General features: G+C 39.7%; 1 protein-coding gene across 7 annotated transcripts; it reads left to right on the top strand.

Moving 5' to 3' along the window:
- Positions 1 to 465: 465 nt before the first annotated feature.
- Positions 466 to 25,995, top strand: LOC138056447 (uncharacterized). Of its 7 annotated transcripts, none has more exons than XM_068902236.1 (5): positions 466 to 1,352; positions 11,901 to 12,232; positions 16,290 to 18,495; positions 19,031 to 19,273; positions 20,524 to 25,995. In XM_068902236.1, the coding sequence occupies exons 1-5, from the start codon at positions 1,148 to 1,150 to the stop codon at positions 20,814 to 20,816; spliced, it is 3,279 nt and encodes a 1,092-aa protein (XP_068758337.1). In that variant the 5' UTR covers positions 466 to 1,147; the 3' UTR covers positions 20,817 to 25,995. The 7 variants fall into 7 exon arrangements, with proteins under 7 accessions (XP_068758337.1, XP_068758341.1, XP_068758343.1 ...); XM_068902240.1 differs by lacking the exon at positions 466 to 1,352 and adding an exon at positions 1,464 to 1,775; XM_068902242.1 differs by lacking the exon at positions 466 to 1,352 and adding an exon at positions 2,541 to 3,780.
- The last annotated feature ends 1,920 nt before the right edge of the window (positions 25,996 to 27,915 follow it).

The following is a 27,915-nucleotide window of genomic DNA, read 5'->3' as shown; positions in this document are numbered from 1 at the left end:
TAAACTTAATAAGAAATTTAAAAAAAAGGTTTGCTACTGATCTTTGAGTCTCATTGCTGATAAGAAGTTGGAAATACACGACGATTTGAGATATGAGCTCATTTACAATTAAAGGAAGTGGTCACGCGATTCTTGCGTTAAACACAAGAATCGCGTGACAGTTGTACTTTTCTTCTCGTGACCCATGGGCACTTACCCGTGACACGTGAATCACACACCTTCTGACACGTACCATCCATTTGTAATCAGTTCGGAGGAAACATGACAATTTACACGTTATTGTGATAAAATATATCAAACACCTTTATGCTTAGTCGGCATATTTAAACCGTTGAACAGTTGAGAATGGTCTGTTTTAATTAATCGTTCCAAAATTTTGGCGGGCGATTCTGCGAAAAAGCGGAAGTTGTAAGTTCCGAGAAAGGGTCTTGCTTCAATGACCTTGAATTGGTATCAAAAACTTTGGACCGTTGTTGCTTCGTCAAGGGTGCCTTTTGGGCAAGTTTTTTCTTTCCAACTTAGACGATCGACAGATAAATCCTTTTTTTAGGCGAACGATTATGTGCTGAATGAGCAAAATGAAGATTTTTCTGAACTGTTTATACTTACTGACTTCAGTTTCACCTGATTGATCCCTATCGACTCCTGTGTTTACGTATACGAGAAAGAGTAAAACTAGCTAACGATTCTAAAGGCTACAATTATTTACCAGTCGGGCAAGATCCTCGCGAAATAGCCTTACCATTGGAAGTAGCGTAGGAAAATTGTTTTGTTTTGTTTTTTATTCCTATCACGAAAATTCATCTTGGGACTCAAATCTGTTATTGTCGCGATCAAGCACTCAGATTTGCGTTTTGTTGTAAACGAAATCTTTAAAGCGTTAAGAGATAATGTTTGAATTTCCAAGACATCTTCCATAGTTGGAGATGATTTATAATTTTCTTGCGATTCAAGGCGGAAAAATCACTCTTTCAATGTACAGCACGTCATGCGCGCTCAAGGGCTTGCATAGAAAGGCCGCAGAAATCTAGGGATAGGTTACATAGCGGAGAAATTGGTCTGAATGGAATTGTTTGAATACAGGTTGATAACAATGGCAAAGGGGAAAAAGCAGAAGCGGTAGAACATACCGCAAGCACGTGGAGGGATGTCTTGTGCCCGACCGTCTTGTGATGTTGATTCTTCCAAGTCATTCTTGTTGAAGAACCTCACACATCGTTCGTCGACCTTCAACGTTAACAACAACGGCAGCTCCGCGCTTTTGAAGAAATCACTTAGTTCGTACAATGGGCACTGCTGCGAACTCAGCTCTGATGAAAACAAGGCCAGTGTTTTAGGACGCTCACACAAAGGTCAGTAAGAAAAGGTTTATTCATTGCTCAACCCGTTCATTATAAGAAGCGACTCTATTTCGGAATCAATGTCCAACCGGTTCCTCCGCCTGCCTTGCGCACAACGAAGTTCCTGAAGTTCCGATGCGGTTTTACTTCCGTGTTTTGTGTCATCTTGAATCTGATGTTTTGCAAATTAAACAAATTCTTCGAGTAAGCCACTAATTGACTGCGTCTAACGACGAAAGGGAATGTGATGGGATACAATGTAACGAAGGAACTAAACGGCTCAGGTTTTCTCCATGATGAATCGTTGTTCCAGCCTGAATTCATCTGAATATGCTGGCATCGACGGTCACTTATAGCCAACATACCAAATTCAGAGGGGACAGATAATTTAAACAATGCGCGGCAGTTCTACATTTTATTCACTGCAATGATAATGTAAGTATTCCTCTACAGTTTCAAAACTCTTTTACTAATTGTTATGTTTATTAAGTGGCGGGGGTGTTTTTCTCGCGGGCTTTCTAGACCAAAAAGCCGTTCGCGTTTACGAACATCATCGCACGTTCGTGTGTCTAATTACAGTCTAAAGTCCAGTTTGATATTGTTTTTTACGTCCGGTTACTTACAATGTGCCGAAGCGAATGTTTATGCTGAGTTCTAAACAGTTTTTTGACGCGACTTGCGTTGTTAAAGCGCTAATTCATCTGAAGTTGCCGGAGTACTCAGTGGTCAGTGAAAGCGGCATTCGAACTGATGTCTGGATATTCCCGCCGATCGCGTTCTGCCATCGTCTGGTCGCGTTGAATGCAAACTGTATTTTTTTCCCGATTGGCGTTTGAATTCCCTCCTAAAGAGAATGTCAAACGTATGAAACTAAGTGAAATTGTGCCTTGTTGCTACTTTGCGATGTCCGAGTTCTACAAAATTAATTCTATTCGACCGATGAAACACGAATGTCAAAGATGCGGACTTGTAAAGCTGAAATAACTAGTTTTGGTACAAAGATAAATGACTGGCTGGCTGACAAACTAAATTTAAACCGTGGAAGATAAAATGGAATACAGACCCCATTTACTTAAGTAAAGTCGCGCTTAGAAATATAGAGATCACTCTTATTCGGTTTTCGGTGCAAGTTATTCAGCCATCTCTCACCAAACCATATATCCTCCAACTTTTCTTCCATCTCGTTTGGTATTCATTTGCTATCATACTGAAACGCCAAACATTGTAAAATTAAAATTAGCAGGGATGTCTTAATCGCCTTGCTTAACTGACTCTAAGACGAGTTTCCAGCCGCTTTGCAAAAGACGGCGACAATAGACGATTACTTAATAGTTTCGACTGTTTCACCACACCGAGCCAGTATAAGTCGTTTAGTTGTGCTAATTTTAAGTGACTGATCAGCAATCTTTACTGTCAAACACTAGAGCAAATATAGTTCACTGAAATCAATTCTAGTTCAAATCGACGTTTTGACGCTGCAATATCATTCCTTTCTATGGTTGACCGGCCTTTCGCTAAGCAAAGAAACGAAGCCGAAAGCCTAGTTTTGCCCGATCGATCTAGCTTTTTAGAACGTAAACACCAACGCAGGTGAAAATGCTTATGAGTAAATTCCTTACGTTAAATATTTTAAAATGTTGCAGCTAAATATTATAAAGCGTATCTTTAAGTACCATTCGAGCTTGACCTACTCCGGGTGAATCTTAGTTCCGGCTTCTGGTACCTTCTAAATCATCTAAAATTGAAAATCTCTTTAGTATTTCCCCTGTATTCTAACAACATCCTATAGGCATGAACACCGCAAATTCATTTGAATCGAGTTAGTGTGTTGCTAAAACGGGTGTCATCCCTTGCTTATCTTGAATCAAGCTTTTAATCGAATCTCAGATTATAAGAAAAGAAACGTGGCCGTACAACAAACGATGTTTCGTTAATTTCATTTCATTCTATCTTTGCCTAACTTCAAGTTCATAATCGTTGTTAACGTCTAAATGTTCGGTACAGTACTCGCTTGGCCCTGGACAAGCAAAAATCTCTTTTCTTTTTTTCGCTTTTTCAATTTATCTAGCTATCCAAATCAGTTGGATGGGAAGAAATTTCAAATTTTGCATTGCAGGAGTTTCAGAACTCAATTTCTGGTGGCATATATGACCATTAATGTCAAATGTTATTGCTGATTTGTTTCCTTTGCGGCTGACGAGAAATTCGACTTTGTGTCGAGCAAGATGTGATATTTTATCGGCGTCAAGCAAACAGGAACAGTTTAAACACTCAGCTCAAAACAACAAGACCTTGTAGGATGCTGCTTCCTGCACATGAAAGACCAAGCTTTAGACTCCAAGAACTGCCATACGACCTTCAAATTTATTTTTTTACATGCAGTTACATGTAAATTTTGCCTGAATCCTTGCAACCGGCAGATGGACTTTACAGGATTGAGGTTTGTGTCTTTTCTTCAAGTTTGCAGATAGTAGGATATTTTGCATGACCGTAAACTGAATGTTATAATTATACTTAAGAAATGAAAATTCTCAAAATGTAAAGGAAAGATTACTTCTCAGAGTTGAGAAGTAGAAAGATCTATTTTGGAATCAACCTGCTGCAAAGATAGTTTGCTTTCCAACATTAAATTGGAGAAACATTAAAATTATCTCTTCATTTTCCCTATTACATAACAGGTGTGCATGGCAAGAATAATAGACAAAAAATTATTTATCAGGCATTGAATGCCAGTCTAGGCTATCCAAAATTATCATTTAACTGTACTTTTCATCTGTGAGAGGCACTGCAGTTTAAAGCCGCAAGATGAACCTGCTCTGGTCTTGTAACTTTTATCAATGATCCACCCTAAAATAGGTGGGGATAGCTCCTGCAGCCAGCGATCATAGTACTTCAGTTGCTCACTCGTTTTAGCTACGGATGCCGGTCTGGCTCTCCATCTCTCGACAATAGTTGTAGTGTTCTCCTGCCGGTTTAGGCATACATACAGTTGAAATTCCAGATAATTCGTGTTGGAGCTATCTATCTTTTAAAAGTGAGTAAGTGACTGCCATTGAAATTAGAAGTCATTGCTTTAAATCCTCCTCAAACTCCTTTTCGAAGATCTTTGCCAATTTCGCTGGACCTTGATTTGTGACTTTTTGAAATACATGCTGATGAACCTTGGAATTGATGAATTAATGATTTAAACTTACTTAAGTTGCATCTTGGCTGAACTTGATCCGTCCATCATGCGGTATGTCCATGACCCTGACTTTCGATAGAGCTCAGTTCTCTTACAGTGATGTCATTGTTTTGATTGCAGTCACTGTTTTTATTTTTACTCGACGTAAGTGAATTTCGGGAAGTTATAAGTCAGTCACAACTTTGAAGCGTGCAAAGTCATTTCTCAGCAGCGTGGACAAGGAAAAATATAAATGTCTGGCAGATCAGTGTTTCATCAGTTGCGTAGCTTATTACAGTTGAACACCTTACTAATCTCATTACTATCCCAGTACATGGAAAATCTACGACTGGAGTTTAAAGCAATTGTCAGTGTGACGGGTCATTGCTAGTCTTTCTCGACTGTCGTTAAGTCCAGGAATAAACATTGGGCTTTTTTAATCGCGACAAAATTTGGAAGACCCTTGTAATGCAGTTGTGTCCACTGAGAAAGAATTTTCCAGTTAGCAGTGTTTGTGTGAATGCGGAAAATGTCGACGCTAAGAGGTGAGGGAGGATTTTAACTATTTGTTACTTTAGCGCAAAAGTATTTATAGAATTCGCTTTGCTTGTGAGTTTCTCTTTTCGAAGTAGCTGGAATTCCTCTACCGCAGAAGTTAACTAATATTGTACTAGCGGGGTGGAAAGACAAAATGTTTATACATGTTGAAAGAAGCAATTGACGCTTTAATTAAAGGTAAATATGAACAAATATTGTGCCAACTGTGTTATTCACCGTGAGGAGCATACAGTGCCAAACGGTAATGATCAGTTGCAGAGGAATATTTGAGGACGATTGGCAAGGTCGGAAGATTGAATCACTATTATAATCAACGGAGTGGACTTCCTGAGAATACTTTTCATTCGAATGTTTATCATTTCACTGATACAATGTAAACACACTTTTTCAATCGGGCGGTTAAAGCTGTCCTGCAGGAAACAAGAACAACTTTAAAATGATGACTGTACCAATATTAGTTTGGAATTTCTTCTATATAAGGCGTTCTTCTAGATAAAAAGTTCCTCTAAATAAAAAGGTAGCTTAAATTTTTGAAAAGGTTTGATCTTTTGTAATTTTCTGAATGTCCGGAAAGTTCAACTTCTTTCACTGCTTCCTATCCGGATTTTAGAATTTAACATCAAGGCAAACTCTTGCTTAATTTACTGAACTTCTTTTAGTTAGCTGTCAAAGTTTAAGGAGACTTCCAATCACGAAACATAAAGCTTTAATTTGGAATGGGATCATAATAATATTATTGCAGCAATACCCGTTCAAAGTATTGTTCCCTCGGTAAATTTTACTTTAGTTGACTTGAGTAGCTACAATAATGTGGATAAGATCTGTAACTAGACAGGAACTGCTAAGTTCAGCTGTTTAGTGCCAAAGCAACATCATTTGAAGATCACAACTGTCACAAGGTAACCCGTGATGATTTTAGCCGTCCGAGAGTAAAGTTCATTTGATACTAAAACGTAAACATAGTTGGTGATTGATTGATTGATTGATCAAATGGTTAGTATTAGAGGTGCATGCTTTCAACATTATTATTGCAGAATAAGACCCGTGGACGATCTCACGTGCTCACGTGAGGAGACGAGAATTTCGTTCATAGAATCCAAAGTCAGCACATCCCTGACATATTACGACAAACACACTCCAAGAAGATGTTTCTATTGCATGGTATTTTATATAAATGACACATTCTTTTATATATAAGAACTTGCAATTTTTGGGCTGACTCCGGACGTTTTTATTTTTATTCTTTTGGCAATTTGAGCCTGAAACATTTTGAAATGTTCTTAAATTTGTGTGACAGTGGTATACTAAGTTAGACTGAGACAAATTGAGTTGTTCTTCACTGTTCTGCAGTGCATCATGCAGTGACCGAGTTTTACATCATTCTTTTCAGTACTTTTATTTATACTACTCACCAAAACAAAGGAGCAAAACATAGATGTTCTTAACTGACTCTCAGGTTTATTTTTAGTTCTAAAAAGTTTTGGTTAATCTACGCCTGAACGTTCTTAACTTATGCATGAAAGAAGGGGTTCTTATGAAAGAACATAGTGTATCCTCACTGGCAGATAAACAAATTAACACGCCATAAAATGTTTCTAATGCATTGGATTTTAAATGAATGATAGTCAAACTTCAAAAGAACAATTACGGACAATCAGATCCATTCTTTTAAATACTCAGAACCAACACAGAAACATACTCTTTATAGTAATGCTGGAATGTTGATCAGTTGCAGCAAATTAGCAACTCATTATTGAGAAGTTGCAAGGAAATGTTTTAAGTAAGTCAGTCAATTTTCGTCCAATATCTTCGTTCTTAAAATTAAGCCACATTTCCTGTTGAATGAAGAACATCATCACATAAAAGTATTTACCTGCAAATTTTATTTAAATGACCATTGTCTGGGATCTCATCTTGGAATTCAGATGACCAACTGTCCCATCTTCAGTTTAGCAGTGAATTAGGCAGTACGATAGGAAAGTACTGTTCATTTATTAGCTTTATTTCAATGGTAACACTTTCTTGAGGATTTCACTCACACATTCAGTAGTTATAAACCACCTTGTGCAACATACTAGACAGCACCAACCGAGAAAGGTACTGCTCAGAAATCAAACCTTTATTTGCTCTGGCTTCAAAGGTGGTACAGACCCCACACTGCCGAAATACGTGATCATTACGCTTTCATTCTTAACTCAGTAGTCTTCACTTAAAGGGCCACATTTAACAATTTCAAACACAACAACTCAAAGGGTAGAGACACCAAGAACTGAAAGGACAAATCAATGCACATATATGAAGATGCAGCTGTGTAGTACAAAAGGATATTACATTCATTCGAATCTTCAGGCATCATATGTACTTCGTTATGATTATAACTCAGTATTTGCAAAGAATCTCATACCATTTAAACTTAAAATAGCTACACTTTCGATTATATTGTCTTTAAGTTGAAGTTCTCAATAACACTGTCCATTCAAGTCGTCTGAATTTTTGAGCACATTTAGGCGACATTTGCCTAATGGAGAAGTACTGAGGCTCGAGTTTTTATACACACGATTTCGGTTTTAGGTTTTAACTGCGTTTGCAAAGTTTGAGTTAAAATTTGTCTATTGATCTTTGAACCCAGCTCTCGCACGAGGATCAGATCATCCACTGACGTCATCTGTTCCGATCTCTTGTTATTGTGTGTGAGCAAAGGCCATGGAAACGCTCAGTAGAATACGAATCTCCAGCGTACTCGAAAGCTGTGTTTATAATTCGCTTTCGCGTAATGGAGAGTCGCCTCACTTGATAGGTTTACCTCGGTGAGCCTCAAATTCGTAACTCGACAGAATACCCAAATTCGGTCGATGTGCATGAGACCAAAAAGGACAATGCTAAAGCTCAAGAGGAAGACCGACAATATTACTAATGAGCTGTCGTTCACTTCAAAGTGTATTCACTTATATACAGCGACTGGTTTGGTAAACATGAAAATGGCAACACAAGGAAAAAACGCTTCCAATTAGTGGCAAGAGGTAGTCCTTAAAGTAAATAAATAAATAAATAGGCAGTGATTTGGAGAACACGTTGTTGAACACACTGACAGTGGATCAGTGTAATTCGGAACATTACTATGTGACTGGTCCATCACAAAATTAAATAGGCTGCTATCTTTAAAAACTTTAAATAGCCTAGACTCCTTGATGAAAATATAGCTAAAGAGTTCTCACTTTTTCTTCATTATCACATCTGACTATGAGCGAGAATTATTTAAGGTTGGTCTATATATAAAGTTGTTGGTCGGTGATATTTGATAAGCTGAAACAACGCGGCAGACAAATGGTAGCACACAATTCTGGGACTTTCTGGTCTATTTTGAAAGAAAATTGTATGGGAAATACCATACATGAAATTTACGTCAAAACATAATGGCTAACATCCTACATAGCGGAAGAGTATGTTAACGCCCAGACTGCTCGAATGGACTCGAAACGGGGCGTAAGACTTCTCAGTGTCATTTTCTTACTGCCGAACTTGTAGTCCGCTCTTTAAAAATCTTGGATAGCAAGTAAAAGTGAATGAACATTTAACACGATGTGACAGCATGCAAATTCATTTGGTTGCTATGCTGAAGTGCACGGTTGTTTTTTTTCCTTTGATGATATAGCTGGTGACATGTTCCGCGGATGTTCCGTTTCTAAATTAGCATACAGACAGTTGCGTCATACGATGAAACCCTTGCACCGAAAGAGCTTGGCTTCTATAGGTACAGGATGATCATAAATGCGAGTAAATTACGTAACGAATTACGCTTTGTACAAGTAGATGCAAATTTTCTTTTCAGTGGAAGGATATTTTCATAGTAGACCGATTGAAGTGGATGAACAGGCATTTTTCATACAAGTCCTTGAATTCAGTCAATCATTCGGGACCTCTGCGTACTCAGTATACATCCAGTATACGTCCTTACAAGTACTCCGATTGATTATTGCAGCCATGGAGCCGACTAGAGAAGAGTTAAAAGAGTTAAAAGAAGAGTTAAAACTACACTGATCTCGGAGATTAAGTACATTTGGGGGTAATGGAATTTGAGTGGCAAGAATGCGGAAGAGGTTTGTTACACATGCAGTGCGAGTGACATTTTTCGGATGAGCAGTAAACAGGGGGGAAGGCCAGGGGCGTTGCAGAAAAAAGGCTACAAGATGGCTCCATATGTAAATTAATTCCGAAAACTTGAGCCATTTTGGTCTCATCCTTCATCAGTCCAATTTTTCGTGTGGTGAGAGGCGGCGTGGATGATGCAGGTGATCTCATTAATGTTGGTGGCGCGTCCATAGCCGGTGATGACTCACTGGTGGGGAGGGGGACAGGGGAGCCGTGCGTAACATATATGAAATTCCCATTGCATGATTTTAACGGCTATGTATATTACGGAAATTCAACAGACGAATGTTTCGAGATGATGATGCAGAACTAAGTGCAATACAAAGTAATACTTCATTTCCTATTATCTTGAGTCATTATGACCTAGAAGGTTGTGGAAGATGACCATTTGTCCCGGCAGCATCGAGTTGGAACAACGTTTTTCATCTCTCGTGCACCTTCCTTAACATTGCATTAAATGATAGTTTTTCAAGTTTAATAAAGGTCGAATAGCTTGTGCCTTCTTTATCCATCAAACTTTGTGCATAGGAAAACAGGATGTTCGCCCAAAATATTTGATCATTTAGTCTGGACTTCATTGTGCGCTTATCCAGAAAAACAAGAACAGCGATTTTTTCCGACCCCTCGACTCGGTTAACTTCCGGTTTTCAACTAAGGGGTGGGGACAGTGGGGACGTAATCAAAAGGTGTGGCTTTCGTTTTCACTGAAGATTCTGGGAATATTTTCGTAAAGTTTGCTTGAGATACCTACCGACTAAAGTAATCTTTTCTCAGATGACTTATTTAAGGATTCAAAAATGTGCCGATGTCATTACTTTAGTATCCCGATTTAATTCTCGCTTTGAAAACCTTTGCTGAAAAAAAAAATTTCTGGGAAACAAGTTTTCTTGGAAAGTGTTCGCGTTTTGCATAAATAGATCATGTCGCTTCCCGACAAACACGATTCAGCATAAATGGCTGTTTGCTGTACTCCGTTCGCTGTTGCCCGAGGTTTATTCAATGAAGTCTCGTCGGAAAGATCGCGTAAGTATCTATTAAGACGTAAGCGTAAGCTGAAAAGCAGACTGAATAATGAATATAAGAAATACTTTTAGCAGTTTAGGTTTTGGATCAGTTTTAGTCAAATTGAAACTGAAATTAGAAATGTCTAAAAACTGGTCTTTCCAAAGTTTTGTAAGTGGGAGTCTGCAGAATAGTTCAGAAAAGATGGTAGTTGAGAATTAAACAATCAGATAAACAACAATAATTTAGGTTGCGAATTCAACCGAGTACCCTGTGTCAGGTGGATCGTGCAGTGATGGCGAAAACCATACCGAAGGAGTTTAATAGACGAACAGTCCGGCGTTACGGCTTAGTAACTGGCACGTACCACAAAATATCTATGTATTACTTAATACAGCTGTCAGGGTTGCAGCAACACTGAGTCAGAGATAAAGGCATAGCCACAGGGCTAGGGGCAGTGATTAAAAGTTCGGCTACAAAGCGGAAGAATGAATCGTTAACGGCACGAAAGGAATAGTTGAAACGGATAACTCGTGTATCAATTGCAAACGCGGCTTTCTCAGCAATCGCTAACACACTTTTTTTTCCTTTCCGTGGATTCCATCCATCGAACTGAAACGTTTGCATTAAGCCACTGGCCCTATCAAGTGATATGAATTGCCCTTGTTATGCAAATGTTTCTCAGAAAACGCGGTTCCAGAAATTGCTGATTTAATTATTAACGCACAATGTTAAAAGGAGAAAATGACCTGCTTTGCTTTTTCCTTCAGTAATTCGATTACAAGCTTATTTATATCTCAACATTCCTTTCTAAGCAGTTGCTTAGAAAAACTTACAACTAAGAAAGAAAAACAAATGAAACCGACTAGATTTATATTTCACGACGTTTCGAAGTCATCGTAACTCCATTATCAAGTGATAAATAAATACAAGTGCTAGAGTTTAAATAGATGGAAAGCATAATTTGCATACTAGGTGTTGTAAAAAATGTTATACAAATAACTTTGCCTTGATTGAGTCACTTTGGACATTAAGAGAGGGTGACAATTCCCTAATGTATAACATTTCATAAATTAAACAGTCATGTTTAGTCTTACATTTTCGTAAGACTTTGTAACATTCTTTACAACACCTAGTATGCAAATTATGCTTTCCATCTATTTAAACTCTAGCACTTGTATTTATTTATCACTTGATAATGGAGTTACGATGACTTCAAAACGTCGTGAAAATATAAATCTAGTCAGTTTCATTTGTTTTTCTTTCTTAACATTCCTTTCGTCATTATTTCTAAATTTTCGGAAAAGCTGATGGAAAATGAAACGGCTGTGATCGAGAAAGTTTCGCCCAAGTATGGGAGGGGTCATCAACCACATCAGATCCAGACAAACCGTCACACAAAGCTAATACGGGGGGGGGGGGGGGGTATGCAAGCGAGTTGTGGTTTCAACCCTCATGGATAGAGATGAATGTGGTTCTGAGTCTTTTAGCTAACCCACGTAGAAATGTGAAGGAGACAATCGTGAAATTGCTTTCGACTCGCAATGGAAATCTGCTCTGTATGTGAATGTAGTTGTCGTTTATTACTCAATCTTGAGATCAGCTGCTACACTGCATGAATATATAATTTGAGTCTCATTAGAGTTCCACCCCCTCAAATGGATTGTTTTCTGCTTCTTTCCCGACAGCAACGTTTATCCAGTCAAAGATGCCTGAATCGTCTTGGAACGACGTGAGTCCACCCACTAATGGTGACCACTTCGCTATGCTCTTCAATAATCACGGAAATGATTTCAAACCGGTTGCTGTTGTTAATGGCTGCGTCAAAGAAGAAAGTCCGGCAACTTTCAATGGTTTCCATGAAATGGAGGCGAACAAAGCGACGCTTGAGAAGACTGTTGGACACGGAAGACCCCGATGTCATCATTCGGAACCAACTCGAATTCGCTCGTATAGCGAGTCTGCTCCTGGAAGTCAAGGCCGATGTGGTCGATTATATGAGAGGATTCAAAGTCCAGTGGTAGGTCATTCACTGCAATATGATTTTTTCTAGTTTTAATAAAGTGTGTGCACATATGCATACATTTTTGTACGCCAGCAGCTTCTGCCTAATACTGGGGCTTGTTCCTTTCCCTTTTTCTGACAGTACAGTGCTTCTTTAACGTTCCCCAGTAATACGTGGCCTGCTCTGTTCTGTATCACAGTAACTAAATGTCTAGCGGAAGACAAACAGTCGAATTGGGATTGTTTTTCGCTTTCTGGGCCTTAAACACCCTGGCCCTCTTCGAGATATCAGAGAGCGTTAGATTCAAGGAGGAGAACGACTACGAGTACGAGATTTTCTCACCGAACAACAGCGAGCGCGCGCAAACCAGCGTCATTTTGGCGGGAAAAACGTGATTCCGTCGTCAGTTTAGTACGAGGTTTTGCAAAAATGTCGTCGTGTCAAAACAAGTCACCAACACGGCTCACCAGTTACCAGCAATAAGTATAACTGAGCAACCTATGCTGCTAACCAAGGGTAAGATTAAATTAATCGTACGGGTTATAAATTTTCTAAGTGTTTTCGCTAAAAACGGGCAGTCAAACTTCGTCTCGGTGAATATTCACCGATAATCACTGAGCCTGAGGCGAATAATTGTTAAGTACTCTGCATATTAAACGACAACGTGAAATCACCAAGTTTGAGGTTTTGACTGCAACGTTACTCTTTCATCAGTCTCCATCGTGGATCTTAAAGTCCCTGCATGGTGTATCTGAAACGTTCCAGATTTGATAGACACTGAAGGGTTGTGAGATGGACCCTATGGTATCAGTCTTGTTCTACTTCGGGGAGACTTGAAAATACAACATTTGGTTATTAAACGGGCAGACCTTTCTCCTCTGTTATTTCAAGATTTTAAGTGTTATTCCAATTTTTGATATATGTACTTTTGCATTTGTTACTCTTCCATCGAAGTTGAAAATAGTGTTTTTGACCGGGAATAATATTAATAATTAAATAAAGTATGGTATAAAATCAAAACATGTCAAAAATTGAAAAACGCTGACACCTTTTAGCTGAGAATTTATCTCAAAATCGATTGCTTATCATGAAAATTTCAGAAAATAATTTAAAACCATTCCTTGTAGTTTAAACCTCTAGAACAGGACAACCTGTTTTTGTTTTGCGAACCTAACATGGAAAAAAAAACATCCAATTAAAATAATACCTTTTTGGATTCAAAACTGCATTCAAGGAGCACTAAAATGCCGACGTTAGTTTCATTTTCATAGCGTACTAAAATACTGATGAAGTAAGAACGTTTTAAAGATCTGACACCTCGAACCTATGATGAGACCTTTAAAACCCACGATGTCGTCCCTTTCCTTAAAAGCTAGAACGTTTTGTCATTTGGAGATATAGTTGCAAAGACCTCAATTACTCCTCAGTAATCGTTGGTCCAACCGGGGTTCGAACCCAGTGAAAAGGTCCCAAAGTCCAATACTCATGCGGCTGCGTGAACCGTCTGATCAAAGTACGTGAGTGCTGCTATTTGAATGTTCTGTCTTTATGATGCAATACAAACGTTGCTGACTCTCAGTGCGACATTTACTAAAGTTGACTTTGATTCCTTGTATTTGGGGTCAAAATACAATTAAACGAACTTTGGTTCTGTTCCTTATGCGGTCATTATACTAATCACTTTAATGAAGTCTCAAGGCGAGTTGAATCAATATTGGTGTACTTATAGGGGAATCTTTGTTTACATTACTAGGTTATCGTTTTCTAATCAATCAGCCAAGAATAGAAGAATAGGGTACCGAATAATATATATTTAGTTTTTTACTTCTAATACTGGCACACGGTACCGGGCGAGTTTTCTACCGGTTGAAATTTCGTGTATTTAGGAGCTCCTCGCTAAACGTACTAAATCTACACGCCTCGCCGTTCGAAAATTTGAACGCCAAAGTCGGGGACGAATTTTAACCGGTACGGTCGAAAATTTAATCGTCGCGCTGCGAACACCTTTACCGTCTAAATTTTTGCATGGCAAAGGCGTGGTTACAAGGATGCGGGGTTAACTCAACTGCTAAGCCAAGAAGAACACACTTTAATCCGTATGAACGGAGCGAAAATATTGCACGGTTCCCTGCAAACAAAAAGTCTCGTCAAATTTTTGAAACGGTAGAAAATTATAATAGAATACAGTAGGAGGCAGTGCGACCCAGTTCGCAGGGCCCTTGCCTTGAGATCCGGAAATCCCGGGTTCAAGACACGTTCTGACCACTGGCTGAATTTGATCCTGGTAGTCCCTGGTTCACTTAGTTCTCAGCTGCACTTGTAAATAGAAAACCAGCCTGCCTCCGGCCAGTTGGGATTCTTAACAATTATTGTTGAATGTTCTTTTTTTTTAGTGATTGTGTTTCATTGGCCCTGAAAAGCCCCTATGGGGAGTGGTCAGTCAAGTATGTATTGCATTGTATTGTACAATGACGTCAGCAGAGATTCCCTTATTAGAGAGAGTGAGAATCAATTTATATCAAGACAAAATAACCTATCAATCAATTTTCTACCACGTTTCAAGAGTTGAACATCATTGTTCAAGTTCCCCTTTTACTAATCCTATCAGCCACTGAGTTAGACTACAAGCAGTCCGAACCCACCTAAGCAAGCCCAGAGGAGAATGGCGATAGAGCGAGATCTACCCCCATTCTCCCCTCGGCTCACTTGCATGACTAAAGCGGGCGGTTCGACTGACTCAGAAGGGGCTGCTAGCAGTCTGCCGCTGAGTAAAATGAATTTGTTTTCTACTAATTTAATTTAATTTATTAATTTATTCCATTTTCACTTCAATTACATGAAAAAAGTTATATACAATATTACAAAAAAAAATACTAAAAAAATAAAAAATGAAATAAAAAAATAAAAAATAAAAATAATAATAATAATAATCACATTAATAGAAATCAAGTACATAACAAGGAAGTGGGATGAAAAGAAAATGTATGAGTATATAAAAGCTTAATTATTTAACTAACAATTTGTTAGCTATCTCCTAACTACCTAACTAACAACCTAGCCTTACTAACTGCTGATTTTAGCCCAGGTCGTATAGGGGTGCTCAGGGCCGAAGACCTTATGTCTATAAAAAGTAGTGCATAATCTCTTAAAAGAAGAAACACTAGAGTTCGCAGTCCTCAATTCATCGGGCAAATTGTTCCATAAATAAGGATTCTGTATAAAAATGTTCCCTTAAAAAGTTCCGTTCTAAGTCTATTAATTTACAGTTTATTACTAGAGTGTGATCTTAATCTCTCATCTGAACAAAATTGAAAGTACGAATTAAGTGATTTGGGGAGTCAGGATGGCTTAGTGGTTATCAACAGTGCCTTCCACCTCTGCGACCCGGGTTCAACTCTCGGCCCCGGGATCGTATGTGGCTCGAGTTTCAGTCGATCTCAACCTGACTCCGAGGGTTTTTCTTCGGGTACTCTGGTTTTCCTCCCTCAGCAAAATCGACTCACAGCCTATTCCATCAGGCTGTGCTGCTGTGCTCCGAGGTCATCCATGGGTCGTGTTCAGGAGCCGAGCGCCTAGCCGGCAGCACAGCTCCTTCGGTCCGATCTCGTTGAGCCGTTCCCTTAGCAATTCAGTCTCCGACTGCGAGAAAGGGCGATTAGCAGGTCACGTATTATTATTATTATTATTATTATTATTATTATTATTATTATTATTATTATATTATTATTATTATTATTATTATTATTATTATTATTATTATTATATTATTAAAAGGTCGAGAGGTCCTTGACTTCTCTCTGCGGCAAACCAGTGGTAAGTAATATGTAAAACAAATATATTCTAATCATCTGGTCATGGTCTTGCCAGAGTCACTGCTTTACTTTACTTTTCAATGGTCATATATTGTAATTGAAACGGTTTTCTGTATTTTACTCTACAAAGAGACGACCATTTCCATGTTACGTCATGTCCGCCATGTTGGAACAGTGTTCGTTTGCAGTCTCAAGAGACTGGTTGTAAAAATAACTTCCTACTATACGTATTCTGTTGTAACTTCCGTCTTCACTTTCAGAAACCGGGGCCCTTGGGAACATCAAGAGAGGAGTCAAATGGCCACCTCTTTTTGCCGATGGAAATAGCACTTCTTGGAGACCCCTCAGACGGCCTACAGAAGGGAATCTGTCCTTCTGAAGAGCGGAAAAATGTTTTGCTGTGTTACCGACAATCACATTCACCCGAGGTTACCCCTCAACCCGGACTCTTCAGTGTCACAGTTGATCAGCATCAGTCGCTTCGTCCTTTCCGTAATAAGAACAGGTCTTTCCCTGATTTTAGAAAGGCAGAAAAAATGTGTTTCCGAGAGGAATTCGTAATAGAAAGTTCTGAGACTGTTAAACAGCATCTCGAGGTAGCGAAGGAGAGAAAACTCGAATATGCTCGTGTGAATGATTGGAATTCCTGTTGGGATTCATTAGGTGATTCATCGCGCGTCCAAGAAGAGGAGAAGATTTTCGAATTGTTAAGAAACAATGGACCGATGGCAGCAACAGACATTGCCGCCTCAACGGGCTTTGAGACAGAAAATCAAGTCAACCACTATCTGTTTTATCTTTACAAGAAAGGGCATGTTAAAATTAATGGAGGCAACCCGCCGCTCTGGACCCTTCGTGATTCGTTTCGTCAACAGTGTCCCAGGCGTCCTGGGGTGATTGGCGCAGAACGAAAACATGAGGCATTTTTCCGAAGAAGAAACCACAGTGATGACATCTGTGAACGACCAAGAAGGCACTCATTCCACTCCTATGAAAGCAAACAACGACAGGAACCTCGAGTATTGGATAATACGAAGCCGTGGATGAGATCGAACGGCGTTCACTGTCCGAATTTCAGCGAACGAATTTCGCCGTTTTTTTGCAAGTTATGCAAACTTCCGTTTCCAACAGATGGTCAATTTGAAGAACACCTTCGAAGCACAAAGCATCAAAACAAGGTAGCAAAGTACAACGCAGTTCCTTACAAGAAGTTTTGCGAATATTGCAAGGTGCATCTGAACTCGGAATCCCAGGCCAACGAGCATTTCAACAGTGGCAGACACGAGCAAACTGTCGCAAAGTCGCAAAAGGCACCTCCCAAACAGCATCTGCCCCTGGTGTCGTCCACACAGGAGCTTAACTTGGACTGCACCACGAGAACCGAACCGTATGTTTACCAGCTGGAATTGCACAGAAAAGCAATGATAACAAACGCGGTGTTCTTCTTGCCAACGGGAACGGGGAAAACCTTGGTTGCTGCTTTAGTCATTGCTCACATGCTTAAGCTTAATCCGTCGCGCCAAGTGGTGTTCCTTGTCGATCGTGTCTTGCTTGTTCTTCAGCAGAGTGACTATCTGAGAAGAGAATTATCGCATATTCAAGTCGCAGACGAAGGGACTTCCAACTCGTTCAACGGTACGCGGCCCATTCGCATCGGTGCAGTGTGCGGTGAAATGAGGAAGCTGGAAGGCAATGCTCGTATCTATGAACAAGATGTACTTATCATAACAGCTGACTGCTATCGAAACCACCTTAATAACGGGACGCTTCGTTTTGATGACGTTTCGCTCATCGTTCTTGACGAAGCCCATCATTGTAACAAAGACCATCCTTACAACGTTATCGTAAGGGACTTCTACCTTCGAGAGGATGATCTACTTGGTCATCGACCGAAAGTCCTGGGCCTGACAGCGTCTCCAGCTGGTGAGCTATCCCTGGATAAGACCACAAAAAGGTTACAGCGCCTCCTGGGAAATTTAGGCGATGCAAAGCTCTTGAATGTGTCAAGCTGCACGCAGGAGCTGGACGGAAAAACAACCAAGGCTCTTCCTGAGTGTATCCCAGCTTCATACACACAATCGGAAGAGGACTTAAAGGACATCCTAGTGGAATACGTCACCAGGGCCTTCAACATGACTGTTCGTTTAAGTGAGATGAAGGACTATAAGGACATCTTCCAGCCCTCGTCAGGGGGTCTCTTTAGCATCGATGACATCCATCCTGTTCTTCGTGTGATCGATAACATCGTTCTCTCAAGACCCGAGTCCAATGCGTTGAGCGCCCTGCTGCATTTCCAGTTTATTTGTGAAGCTCTTTGCGCGCTGCAGGAATGCGGAGAGCAAGTAGCATTGGAACATATGACAGAGCTTGCAGAGGAAGGATGCCCTCACGGGTTTGAATGGGCAAAGAATATGGGCCTGCCTTCTGAGAAACTCTGCTCGTATTTAGAGCAATACCTCATTTCAGGTAAAAACCTCCATAAGTTGTACCAATTTTAGTTCATATATATTTAACTACTCAACATAACCTAAATTTGGTGTTTGGCAAGCAACTTTTTCATGAACGCGGTTTTAATGGTTTTTACAAGGGACCTCGATGATTCTGGCAAAGGCCAACCGTAAACACAGAGACAGAATACAGAAACATACTTAATTGACCTTGGAGCTTTTTAGGGTCAATGACACACAACAGCAACAACTGCTAAGAATCCCAACTGGCCGGAGGCAAACCAGTTGGCTTCTCACAAGTCCCACCGAGAAGTTGAATCAGGGATTCAACGAGTTGTCAGACCGAGCGGTCTTGAACCCCGGATCTTCGATCGCAAGGCAAGTGCTCTAACCACTGGACCGCAGTTTCTCTCATCTTCGTAAGTGCGGCATTACAGTTATAAGATTGTGATCTCCAGCAATGTTATGAGAGCTCCAGACTCTACCCGGGCTTGACAGCACTAGTGGCTTGTCACGAAACTCGTCTAACATTCTTCTTTTTAATGCTTCCAAAGGTTTCTCCTGGAGACCCGACCTTTCTGGTATAGCGTCTGCGGCGGATCAACTTGTCGAGCGCTTATCACCGGACAGCTGGTTTGGAGCGAATAGTGTCAGCAGCGCATGCGTTCTCGTTTTGGTTACTCGGCGACGAACAGCTTACCACCTGTCAAATTACTTATCGAACTCCCCGGAACTGCAAGCGCATGGCATAAGGACCGCTTGGCTGGAAGGTCAACGAGTTAGCTTAGATAATGAGGGTAAGACACCGGCACGGTAATTGTAATAATAGAAAACGTCTGATCAGTCGTGATCAAATTGACCCGTTTAGAAGTGCAGTCTAATTGAAAGATCGGACGCTCCCATTGAAAACTTCCTTGTTTAAACGAACAGATCCGATCAGTTGACATTTTTAGTACGGAGGGACGGACAACTGTCACCTCGGCCCAGATTCCACGAGTCTCTTACAGCTCAGTGGTAAAAGATCCGAACTGAAATAGTCAATTCGAAGGTAATATGCCCCGCCCCTGACCTTTTATTTGTTTCGAATATTTTTAGTATTCCCCTAGTCACAATAAAAAATAACCGATCCCTTCGCTCACTTTTTAATTTCTTTCACAACAATTGCAAGAATTTTAAGAAAACGACGAAACCTTTGAAACATATTTCGACGGAAACTTCTGCCATCCTCAGTTAGCCTCAGAATGCAAAGAGATGAAAGCTGAATTTATAATAAATAGAAAATGCTAATGTCAAAAATAGTGACATTGGGATGAAGCATAGCGTGAAAATGTGGGAATTAAAAAGATAGTTTAAGATTGACATGGTGTAATTGTTGATTCAAAGAGGGTTGGTCTCTCTTATCATGAATAGCCTCTTTTAATTTTATCTTAAGTTGAAAACTGGTGGAGGCGTGATCTAAAACACGAATACAATCTGCTGAACACGAGGCGTCACAATGTTCAGAATTCTGCGGATATTTGAAAATGTTCATTTTTACGCTATACTTCATTCCGTTGTTACTATTTTTCACATTAGCAATTTCTATTTATTATAAATTTAGCTTCCATCGCTTTGTATTCTGACTAAGTGAGGATGGCAGAAGTTTCTGTCGAAACATGCCATGAACTCAAATGTTTCGTCGTTTTCTTAAAGTTCTTTACTTTTCTGCTACTATCAAGACCAATTGCAAGAATTTTACGAATGACACCTTCATCCCTAGCAGTATAGCTAGACAATTCTCACCCGAAACAAGACCAGTGGTCTTGCTCTCTCCAGTCTCCTATAGCCTGGTGGAGCACCCGAACAAGTCATCGGAACATCATAGGTTCGACTCCTGTTCGGGGATACTCGGATTTTTTTCCGAGTATGATTTTTTTCCGAGTATCCTGAATCAACACCCTTCAGATCCGATCGATGGGCTTCGTTCACACAACCTTAGATTGGTTGATTCAATACGTCGCACCGAAGTAGTCTTACATGAACCTGTATTCTCTTTGTTGATTTTCAGAACTAGCGGTTTTCAAGCATGGGGAAATTGTCCAACAAATTCGCGATGGCTTAGTTCAAATTGTCGTATCTACTACTGCGTCCAAAGAGAATCTTGATATCCCGAGTTGTCAAATGGTGGTCCAAATGAATCCCCCGAGCTCGGCTCAAGCGCTCACGCAAATGCGAGCTCGCGGCCAGGCTGTAAGGTTTGTTTGCATCTCTAGAAACTATGAGCAAGCCAAGAAAATTGAAGATCTGTTAAGACGAGAAGATAATATGAAACGCGCTGTAAGAATGATAAACGGGTTTTAGAATGTTCACGCACGTCATAATCCAACTTTTAAAGAGATTCCATCTCAAGAGAAGAGTCGTGTCCCGTTTGTAACACTGTAAAAGTTTCTTTGATCGCCATCGAAATTAGTTAAAGTAGAATTGTGGTCGTGTCCAAACGTTTCCCAAGTTGTTGAAACTGAAATTGTCGCTAAAGACAACAGAAATGTTGGCAAAATTAGTAAGATTTGGCGATCGTGGAACGCCAGGTGATTAAAATACTACCAGTTGATCGTTTTCAATCACGTGACCAGCGGCCATATTGGTTTACTAAAACAAAAGTTGATATCTTCATGAAAATGGGATTCAGTTTCACGAGGATTGTTTATACACTCCAGCATGACAAAAGTAAAGTCGCACACGAGCCACTGGAAGTCACATGCCATTGGCTGGAGTTTATCACGGCTTTTAAATGGTGTAGCGACTGACAGTATTGCCTCTCCCCCCTGGACGGGACACTAGTCCATAGGCTGGCTACCACCAACAGTATGTCACCAAACCTTTTTATATACCTTGGTGAAGAGAAGTGTGGAAAAGGAAACAGAACGATAACAGAGCTCTGCCTCTAACGAATTGTCCAGAGACAGGGGTCCATCGCGCCAACGCGGCGCTACACCTTCATCCTTCCACCAGTTCTTTGTTTTAAAGTACTAAGATATGGCTGCTGTTACGTCATGTGAAAACGATCTGTAGACCAGGAATAACAGAATATAGCGAAGATATGGTTGACGTCGCCTATTGTTATTAATGTGGCAACCAGCGCCTCATTCGCTGTCGAAACAAAGGGTTTTTAGTTCCTTTGGTTGGCACGTTTGAATATCAAACAAAAACGACGTTTGTAAACAGATATCTTCTCTATGCGTTAACATACTTTAATCAGTTCTATGGAAGGCTAAAACTAGCGTAATAAGTAATTCACGAATGTCAAAGGCTTTGCAGTTCACATTTTCCAACTGTTAGAGTACATTCCCATTGACCCTTGAGGTTATTGAGGTACGAGAAAGTCAGAGTATGCAAGGAGACATTCTCTAATGTTTCTGTGTACGTGTTTACTTTTGAAGCAAACATCGTAACTTATTTTAACTCAGATGAAAGAGTGGTACAATAGCAATACTTCTAGAGAATTCTTTGGTTCGGATCCGTTCCGTCTTCGTTAGTCAGGGATCCATCCAACTGTATTACACTTTGTAAAAATAGACAAGTGAATTCCTCTTCCCAAAACACTTCCCAACGCTGTGTTTAAATCGCTGTTTTGGATACTCGGAGCACAATCGTCAACGGGATTAAATTATTCTAGTTGTTAATTTTTTGAAACCAAAAATGTGATTTGATATTATGTGTTCCCAAATCGTTGGTGACCTCGACCAAATTTGGTGATCGACAAAGATGGCTATTTAACAATTATTCGCCGAAGGCGAGGTGAAGAATTGTTTTAGTATAATTACATAGGTGAATATTTGAAAAATATGCATTTCCTTTGAAACAATTAGTTTCTTCGTCTGTCATCTCGACAAAAAGGGCTTGCCGCCATTTTGAAAAAACTGCTTACGTGATTATCGCGTTATAATCTTCCCGATCAAGTGCAACCGAGCAGCGCAGAGGATTTTCAATAATCACCTATGTAATTATACAAAAAATCAATATGTCTCAATTCAGTGCACTTAAGTAACATGGCACCATAGAAAAAATCCACCATACAAAAAATCAATATGTCTCAATTCAGTGCACTTAAGTAACATGGCACCATAGATTTTATTTTTTCATCAGCCGACAGCTGAATAAATATGTCAAATGTGAGAAAAATGCAGACGATGTTGATCGAAAGATGACGTCAACTTCGTCCACCCGATACTCCCTTCGGGGACAAGAATGTTTTGTAAATTATTAGAACCCATGACGCCATTTTTACGGGCAGAGACCTGAGAGAAAACAAAGGTTCTACCGTTAACATTACCAATACTGCATGGAACAAGGAGAATATGCCAAAAAAGAATATTGAATATCACGTGTCACATAATGTTGGTTTTTTTATTGTTCAGTCAATTAATAATGATTATATAATTTTTGGCTTTTTCTTGATTGGCTGGACAGTTTCCAAAGCCAACAGCATGGCGTTAAAGCGTCGCCAGTGGCAAAACGCTTTGTTAGTTCATGTATTTTTCATGTACAATATTAATTTAAAGAGAGGGTTTTTTTCAAGTAATTTATAGTGACATCTAATGTTATTAACTTTCGTAAAATATAGCTTAATTTGCTGATTGGGCGGTCAATTAGTTAAGTGTCGTCGGTAAACAAGCATCTATAGACCAATCACAACAGAGCGATGCAAGCCAATCAAGTTTCTTACTGTTGATTGATTCAAAATGGCGCGTGATATTCTCCAAAAGCACCAAACCAAATTACGCACTCGATGAATAATTAATCAAAAGACGAAGATTTTTGGCAAATCATAAATAGAAAGCAGAAAACTATATAGCTGCTTTTACCATGAAAAATACCATGTTTAGCTGCTGTGATGTTTGCGCTTTTAAAATGAGTTTCTGTTTTTAAAATCATTTAAGATTAAAATTCACAGGGCCCTTGTTGATTACAGTATTTGCACTGAAAAGGCATCCCCTGTTTCTCTAAATACACCTTAATTCACTCACAGCGTTAGAGTCTTTCATTTTGGTCATAACGAAGGATATTTTAAAGTTAGTATTGTATTTATCGTGTAAAATCAAAGAATTGGGGACAAGGGACGTGTTTAAGTTATAAAGCGTTTTGATGGGGAGTTTAGTTAAGAAACGACGCCGGCGACGGCAACTACAAAGGCACAAAACAATTATATCATTGGTTGAAAGAGAATAATGATCGTGGTCCACGTGAGAAGATACATAACAACGACGTAAGTTGCCAAATTTGCAGTATGAGGGAGCTTTAACAACGGCGACGTCAACGAGAACGTCACAAATTTGAATATTTAGTTTAAAAAACAATATCTTTGCACGCTCTGCACGTGCGTTTTTCATTTTTGTCCATTTCTTTGCCGTCGTCAGAAAACAACAACGTGAAATGACCACATTTGAGGTTTTATGAAGGACGTCAGCACTTAAAGATAAATTTTCATTTTCTCCCCTAAATAACTGCCATACCTTTCTCACATTAAGAAAACTTGGAATAGTCATGAAGTGATTACAATAAAGACAAGTTATGTTTGAGATGACGTTCTCGCTGTCGTCCCCTTCGTTTTTGCTAAAGCTCCCTAGTGTAGCAGCTCTCGTAACCTGCTATTATTTGGTATTAAGAGCAGCTTCTATTGTTTTTTAACTCTAAATCATTGTGTCAATTGTTTAGTCTTTTCTTTTTTGCTAGAGTAACGAGCCAGTCACATTGAACGTTACGAGAGCTGCTACATCACGCCAAATTTGAGGTTCTGACGACAACTTGAGCATGCAACAGAGAATCATGTTTTCATTCTCTATTTCTCCTCTGAAACCGCTCGTACCAATTTATTTCTTAGGATACTTCGCTGACATTGTACGAGGTCAACGAGGTGGACTTACTTACGATAGTGCAAAGTTATATTTTGCGGTGACGTTTTCGTCCACGTCGCCGTCGTAGATCTTATAGAGAACTTACGAGAGGACGACGACGACCGCTACGATAACGCCATGAGACGGCAGTAGATTTAATGAACGAAAACAATGGCTTTGCACGCTCCGCACGTGCATTTTGCAGCTTGGCACGTTCACCAGCCGTCGTCGCCCTGACAACGACGTGAATTGACCAAGTTTAGGGTGATGTGGAGAACGTGAGCACCTGAAGATTGAATTTCAATTCTCTCACCTAACATCCACAACGGTCAATACCAATTTTATCCCTGGATTGTTGATACACAAAACCTATGCCGAATGAGTTGGAGTAATATCGAAATTATTGCAATAAGGTGACAAAATATTTTCTGACAACCATCTCGTAGCCTTCGTCGTTGTCGGCCTTTCGAAAGGTCCATAATGACCTTGTTCATTACAAGGGCCAACAGAACAGTCACAAATGGAAAAACGTGCACTATGGCATCTGAGATATGTGAAGTCAGTTAGTGACATTGTTAGATCAATTAGAAACAAAAGTGTGTGAATGTTCCCTTCAGCCTCTTTCAAGTCTTTCCTAGAAGTAACTTGGTGGACAGATTGATCATCGCGTTTTCGGCAAACAGCAAACGGCGGGCTGATGTTTTCGTTTTGGAGTCTTGCCCATTCCGTGCTTGTTAGCTACAAATGTCAAACACGTTCTTAAAAGAGAGGGACAAATTCTTTACACTTTTTTGACAGAAACCTGTCTGCACTACTTGATTTGCTGTTTCTCGTAAATGCGATGGCAAATCTCGAGATTGTTTTATAGCTTATCCAAAAGGAGAATTAAAAACTTTGAAGAAGAGAATCGATTATTTGTAAGAGAAACAAGAAGTCCCAACAGATACGTCCAGAAAAGCAAGCAATTAGATGCAGGCAGATTTCAGTAAGCGTCACGAAGTGTCCCCTTTCTCTTCTCCCCAAAACAGACAAGTGACGTCACAAAGTGCACCCAGAATGCTGTTTCTCAATTGCAAGTAAGGATAAACAGCTGTATTTACTCAAAGCTTAAAATAACGCTAACCTTTACCCTTATTTTATTGTTGGAAATAGATACCAAACGCGGAAACATTGTTGTGGAAGCAAATGTTTCCCCGTTTGTCGGCCCAGGAAACATTTGTTGCCGAAGCAAGAAGCAAAAATGTTTTTGAATTTGTTCAGAAACACTTTGCTTTCTCAGCAAATGATTCTTCGTTCGCGCGCCGAGGAAACGATCAGGAAACAATGTTTCTGCAACAGTGCTTTCTCGTTTGCGGGCGCCTTTATACTTAAAAGGACACTTCGTGTAGAATGTTAAAATTGGGCGTGCATCAACTTACTAGTATTTCTGGACTTAAGTGAGTCCAACCAAACCTGAAATTCAAAAGCTATAGTCGATTTTTTTTTCTCACACCTATCACTTAACGTACAGAATTCGAAATGTTGGTTAGTACTTTAGTCAGTGGACATATGGAAATACTATACCGGTAAAATTTGAAATTGTTAAAATTTTGTAATCACTGATGTCAACTTCAAATAAACTTTGGTCTAACGAGAGCGTATATCTAGATCTTGATCATGTTTATTCTTTATTGTGTGGGCTTTGCTCACACTAAGTTGTCATCTGCGGTATTTTTTGGTATTTGAGAGTGGTCACGTGATCTCCAAGAGTAAGCAGAGGCTTGGGTACTAGCACGTGGAAGCCTCGAGTAAAGAAGTGTCGGCCATCTTACTGTTTGCTGTGACTTGTGGCCACAACGGACCCTTCCACAGTTTTTGACGCCATCTTGGCTGTGGGGCAAGCACGGCTAAATTTACAGTCAATATATTGGATTTTGGCCAACTTGAGACGCTGTAGCGCCGCTAATAAGAGACGGATTTCCACAGTGAAAGTGTCTTTTTAAGTGGTATTATGATCAAAAAATCAAATATTTTTTTCTTTGTATTTCAAAACTATGTTAACTAAACACTAAGTGACCCAAGTTTTCAGCCTCGATTTCATAAAGACACTTGTTTATTTTAACTGGAATTTTTCTATTTACTATTACCATTACTATTAAAAATCTTGACAGAGCTGGATGGAGCAGAAAATGACGTCAAACACCCATTACTTCAAGCATCGCCCACAATGCCGGGACACATCCGGGACTTTCCCCGCTTTGCAGCGCCAAATTTGAAAGCTAATTGGGGAATTGTACAGAAAACAATAAAGAAAGTCGGCCGAAAGCCGAGAGAACCGCTTGAAAATTCTTCTATTACGGGATAACTATTCAGTTTACAATCAAGTATTCATATGGCTTTTGTTGTAAAGAAGTTAATAAAAAAAATGTGACTGTTTTAGTTAGTGGTTAAGTTAGAAGTATTATTTTTTTTTGGCCTCAAAAGTAACTATTTCGGCACTTTGTTTGTATAGCTTGGACAATTTCAGAGGGACAATTTCGAAAAATAAGGGGTTAGGAAATGAGTATTCATATGGCTTTTTTTCTTTGATACTCTAAGATGGTCCTGCCGAATTTTCGCGGAATTCCGACCAGTAGAAGTAGTATTTTTTTTGCCTTTCCTTCAACCATCCCCCGAACCTCAGAGATTAAATGCAAATTTGCCCTTACAAATTTCCCACGGGGATTGAGTTGGCTAATTTTGAACTTCCCGCGAGTGTTGTAATTAATTCATAGTCCCGCCCCCACAAGCAATGTTGCACTCTTCCTATTAAAGAGCTATTGAAGGTAGTGCGACCCAGCGAGGTGTGACTTTTTTAAAATGAACTTTATGTATTTCCACGATCTTGGTCGTTTACCGTTTGCTACTTTTAGCGCACGCTTCAGTGACATTACGAACACCGGTTAAGTGCCTTCAAAGTATTTTACTTGTAATAAACATGGCTAAGCGCCTAAGCGCTCGTTTCAGTGATTAGGCCTAAGCACTCTCGTAAAATTTTATTCTGCAAGGTTAGGGTTAGTGTTAGGGTTAGGGTTGATCGTAACGTGCTTGCCGATCGTAACGAATTAACTGAATGGATTGTAAGATGCATTTACTTTTTGATGTCAGATAACGGATCCAAATTTGAATATTCATTGTTGCAAATGAAAACTTGTTCCCAATGGGATTACCTTTTGGGTCAGTCAAGGAGCGACTAACCAGTACTTCATTGATCTTTTGTAATCACAAAAAGAGTCGTCCTCTGGTTTTCTCTTTTTTTGTCTTAATAAAAAGTCGAAATTAAAATTTGTTAATATCCTTACGCATAAACTAAACAAAGTGAGTGCTGTAAAGAGCGTAAGCATGAAAAGCAGAACCGAACAAGTGATCGAAACCAAGCGGATACTCCCAAGGGGGCTTCAGCTCGCTGTAGAGCATGAGTCGTCAGTGCTTACTTCTTGCTCTTACCGCCTTGTAAAAATAAAAATTTTGTTAACTGCATTGTAAAACTGAAATCGGTTAGAGTTAGAACGCAAGCCACTTAGTTGTCAGCACTGCTTAAAAACCGT

Source organism: Montipora capricornis, chromosome 7 (assembly GCF_036669925.1).
Source record: "Montipora capricornis isolate CH-2021 chromosome 7, ASM3666992v2, whole genome shotgun sequence".
NCBI classification, from domain to species: domain Eukaryota; kingdom Metazoa; phylum Cnidaria; class Anthozoa; order Scleractinia; family Acroporidae; genus Montipora; species Montipora capricornis.
Note: the sequence above shows the minus strand (reverse complement) of the source record. Positions and strands in the feature narration are given on the sequence as shown.

Coding starts and splice junctions, on each gene's coding strand:
- LOC138056447 (XM_068902236.1), top strand. CDS start 1,148: ATGTCTTGTGCCCGACCGTCTTGTGATGTTGATTCTTCCAAGTCATTC. Junction 18,496..19,030: donor AGAGCAATACCTCATTTCAG/GTAAAAACCTCC, acceptor ATGCTTCCAAAG/GTTTCTCCTGGAGACCCGAC. Junction 19,274..20,523: donor AGTTAGCTTAGATAATGAGG/GTAAGACACCGG, acceptor GTTGATTTTCAG/AACTAGCGGTTTTCAAGCAT.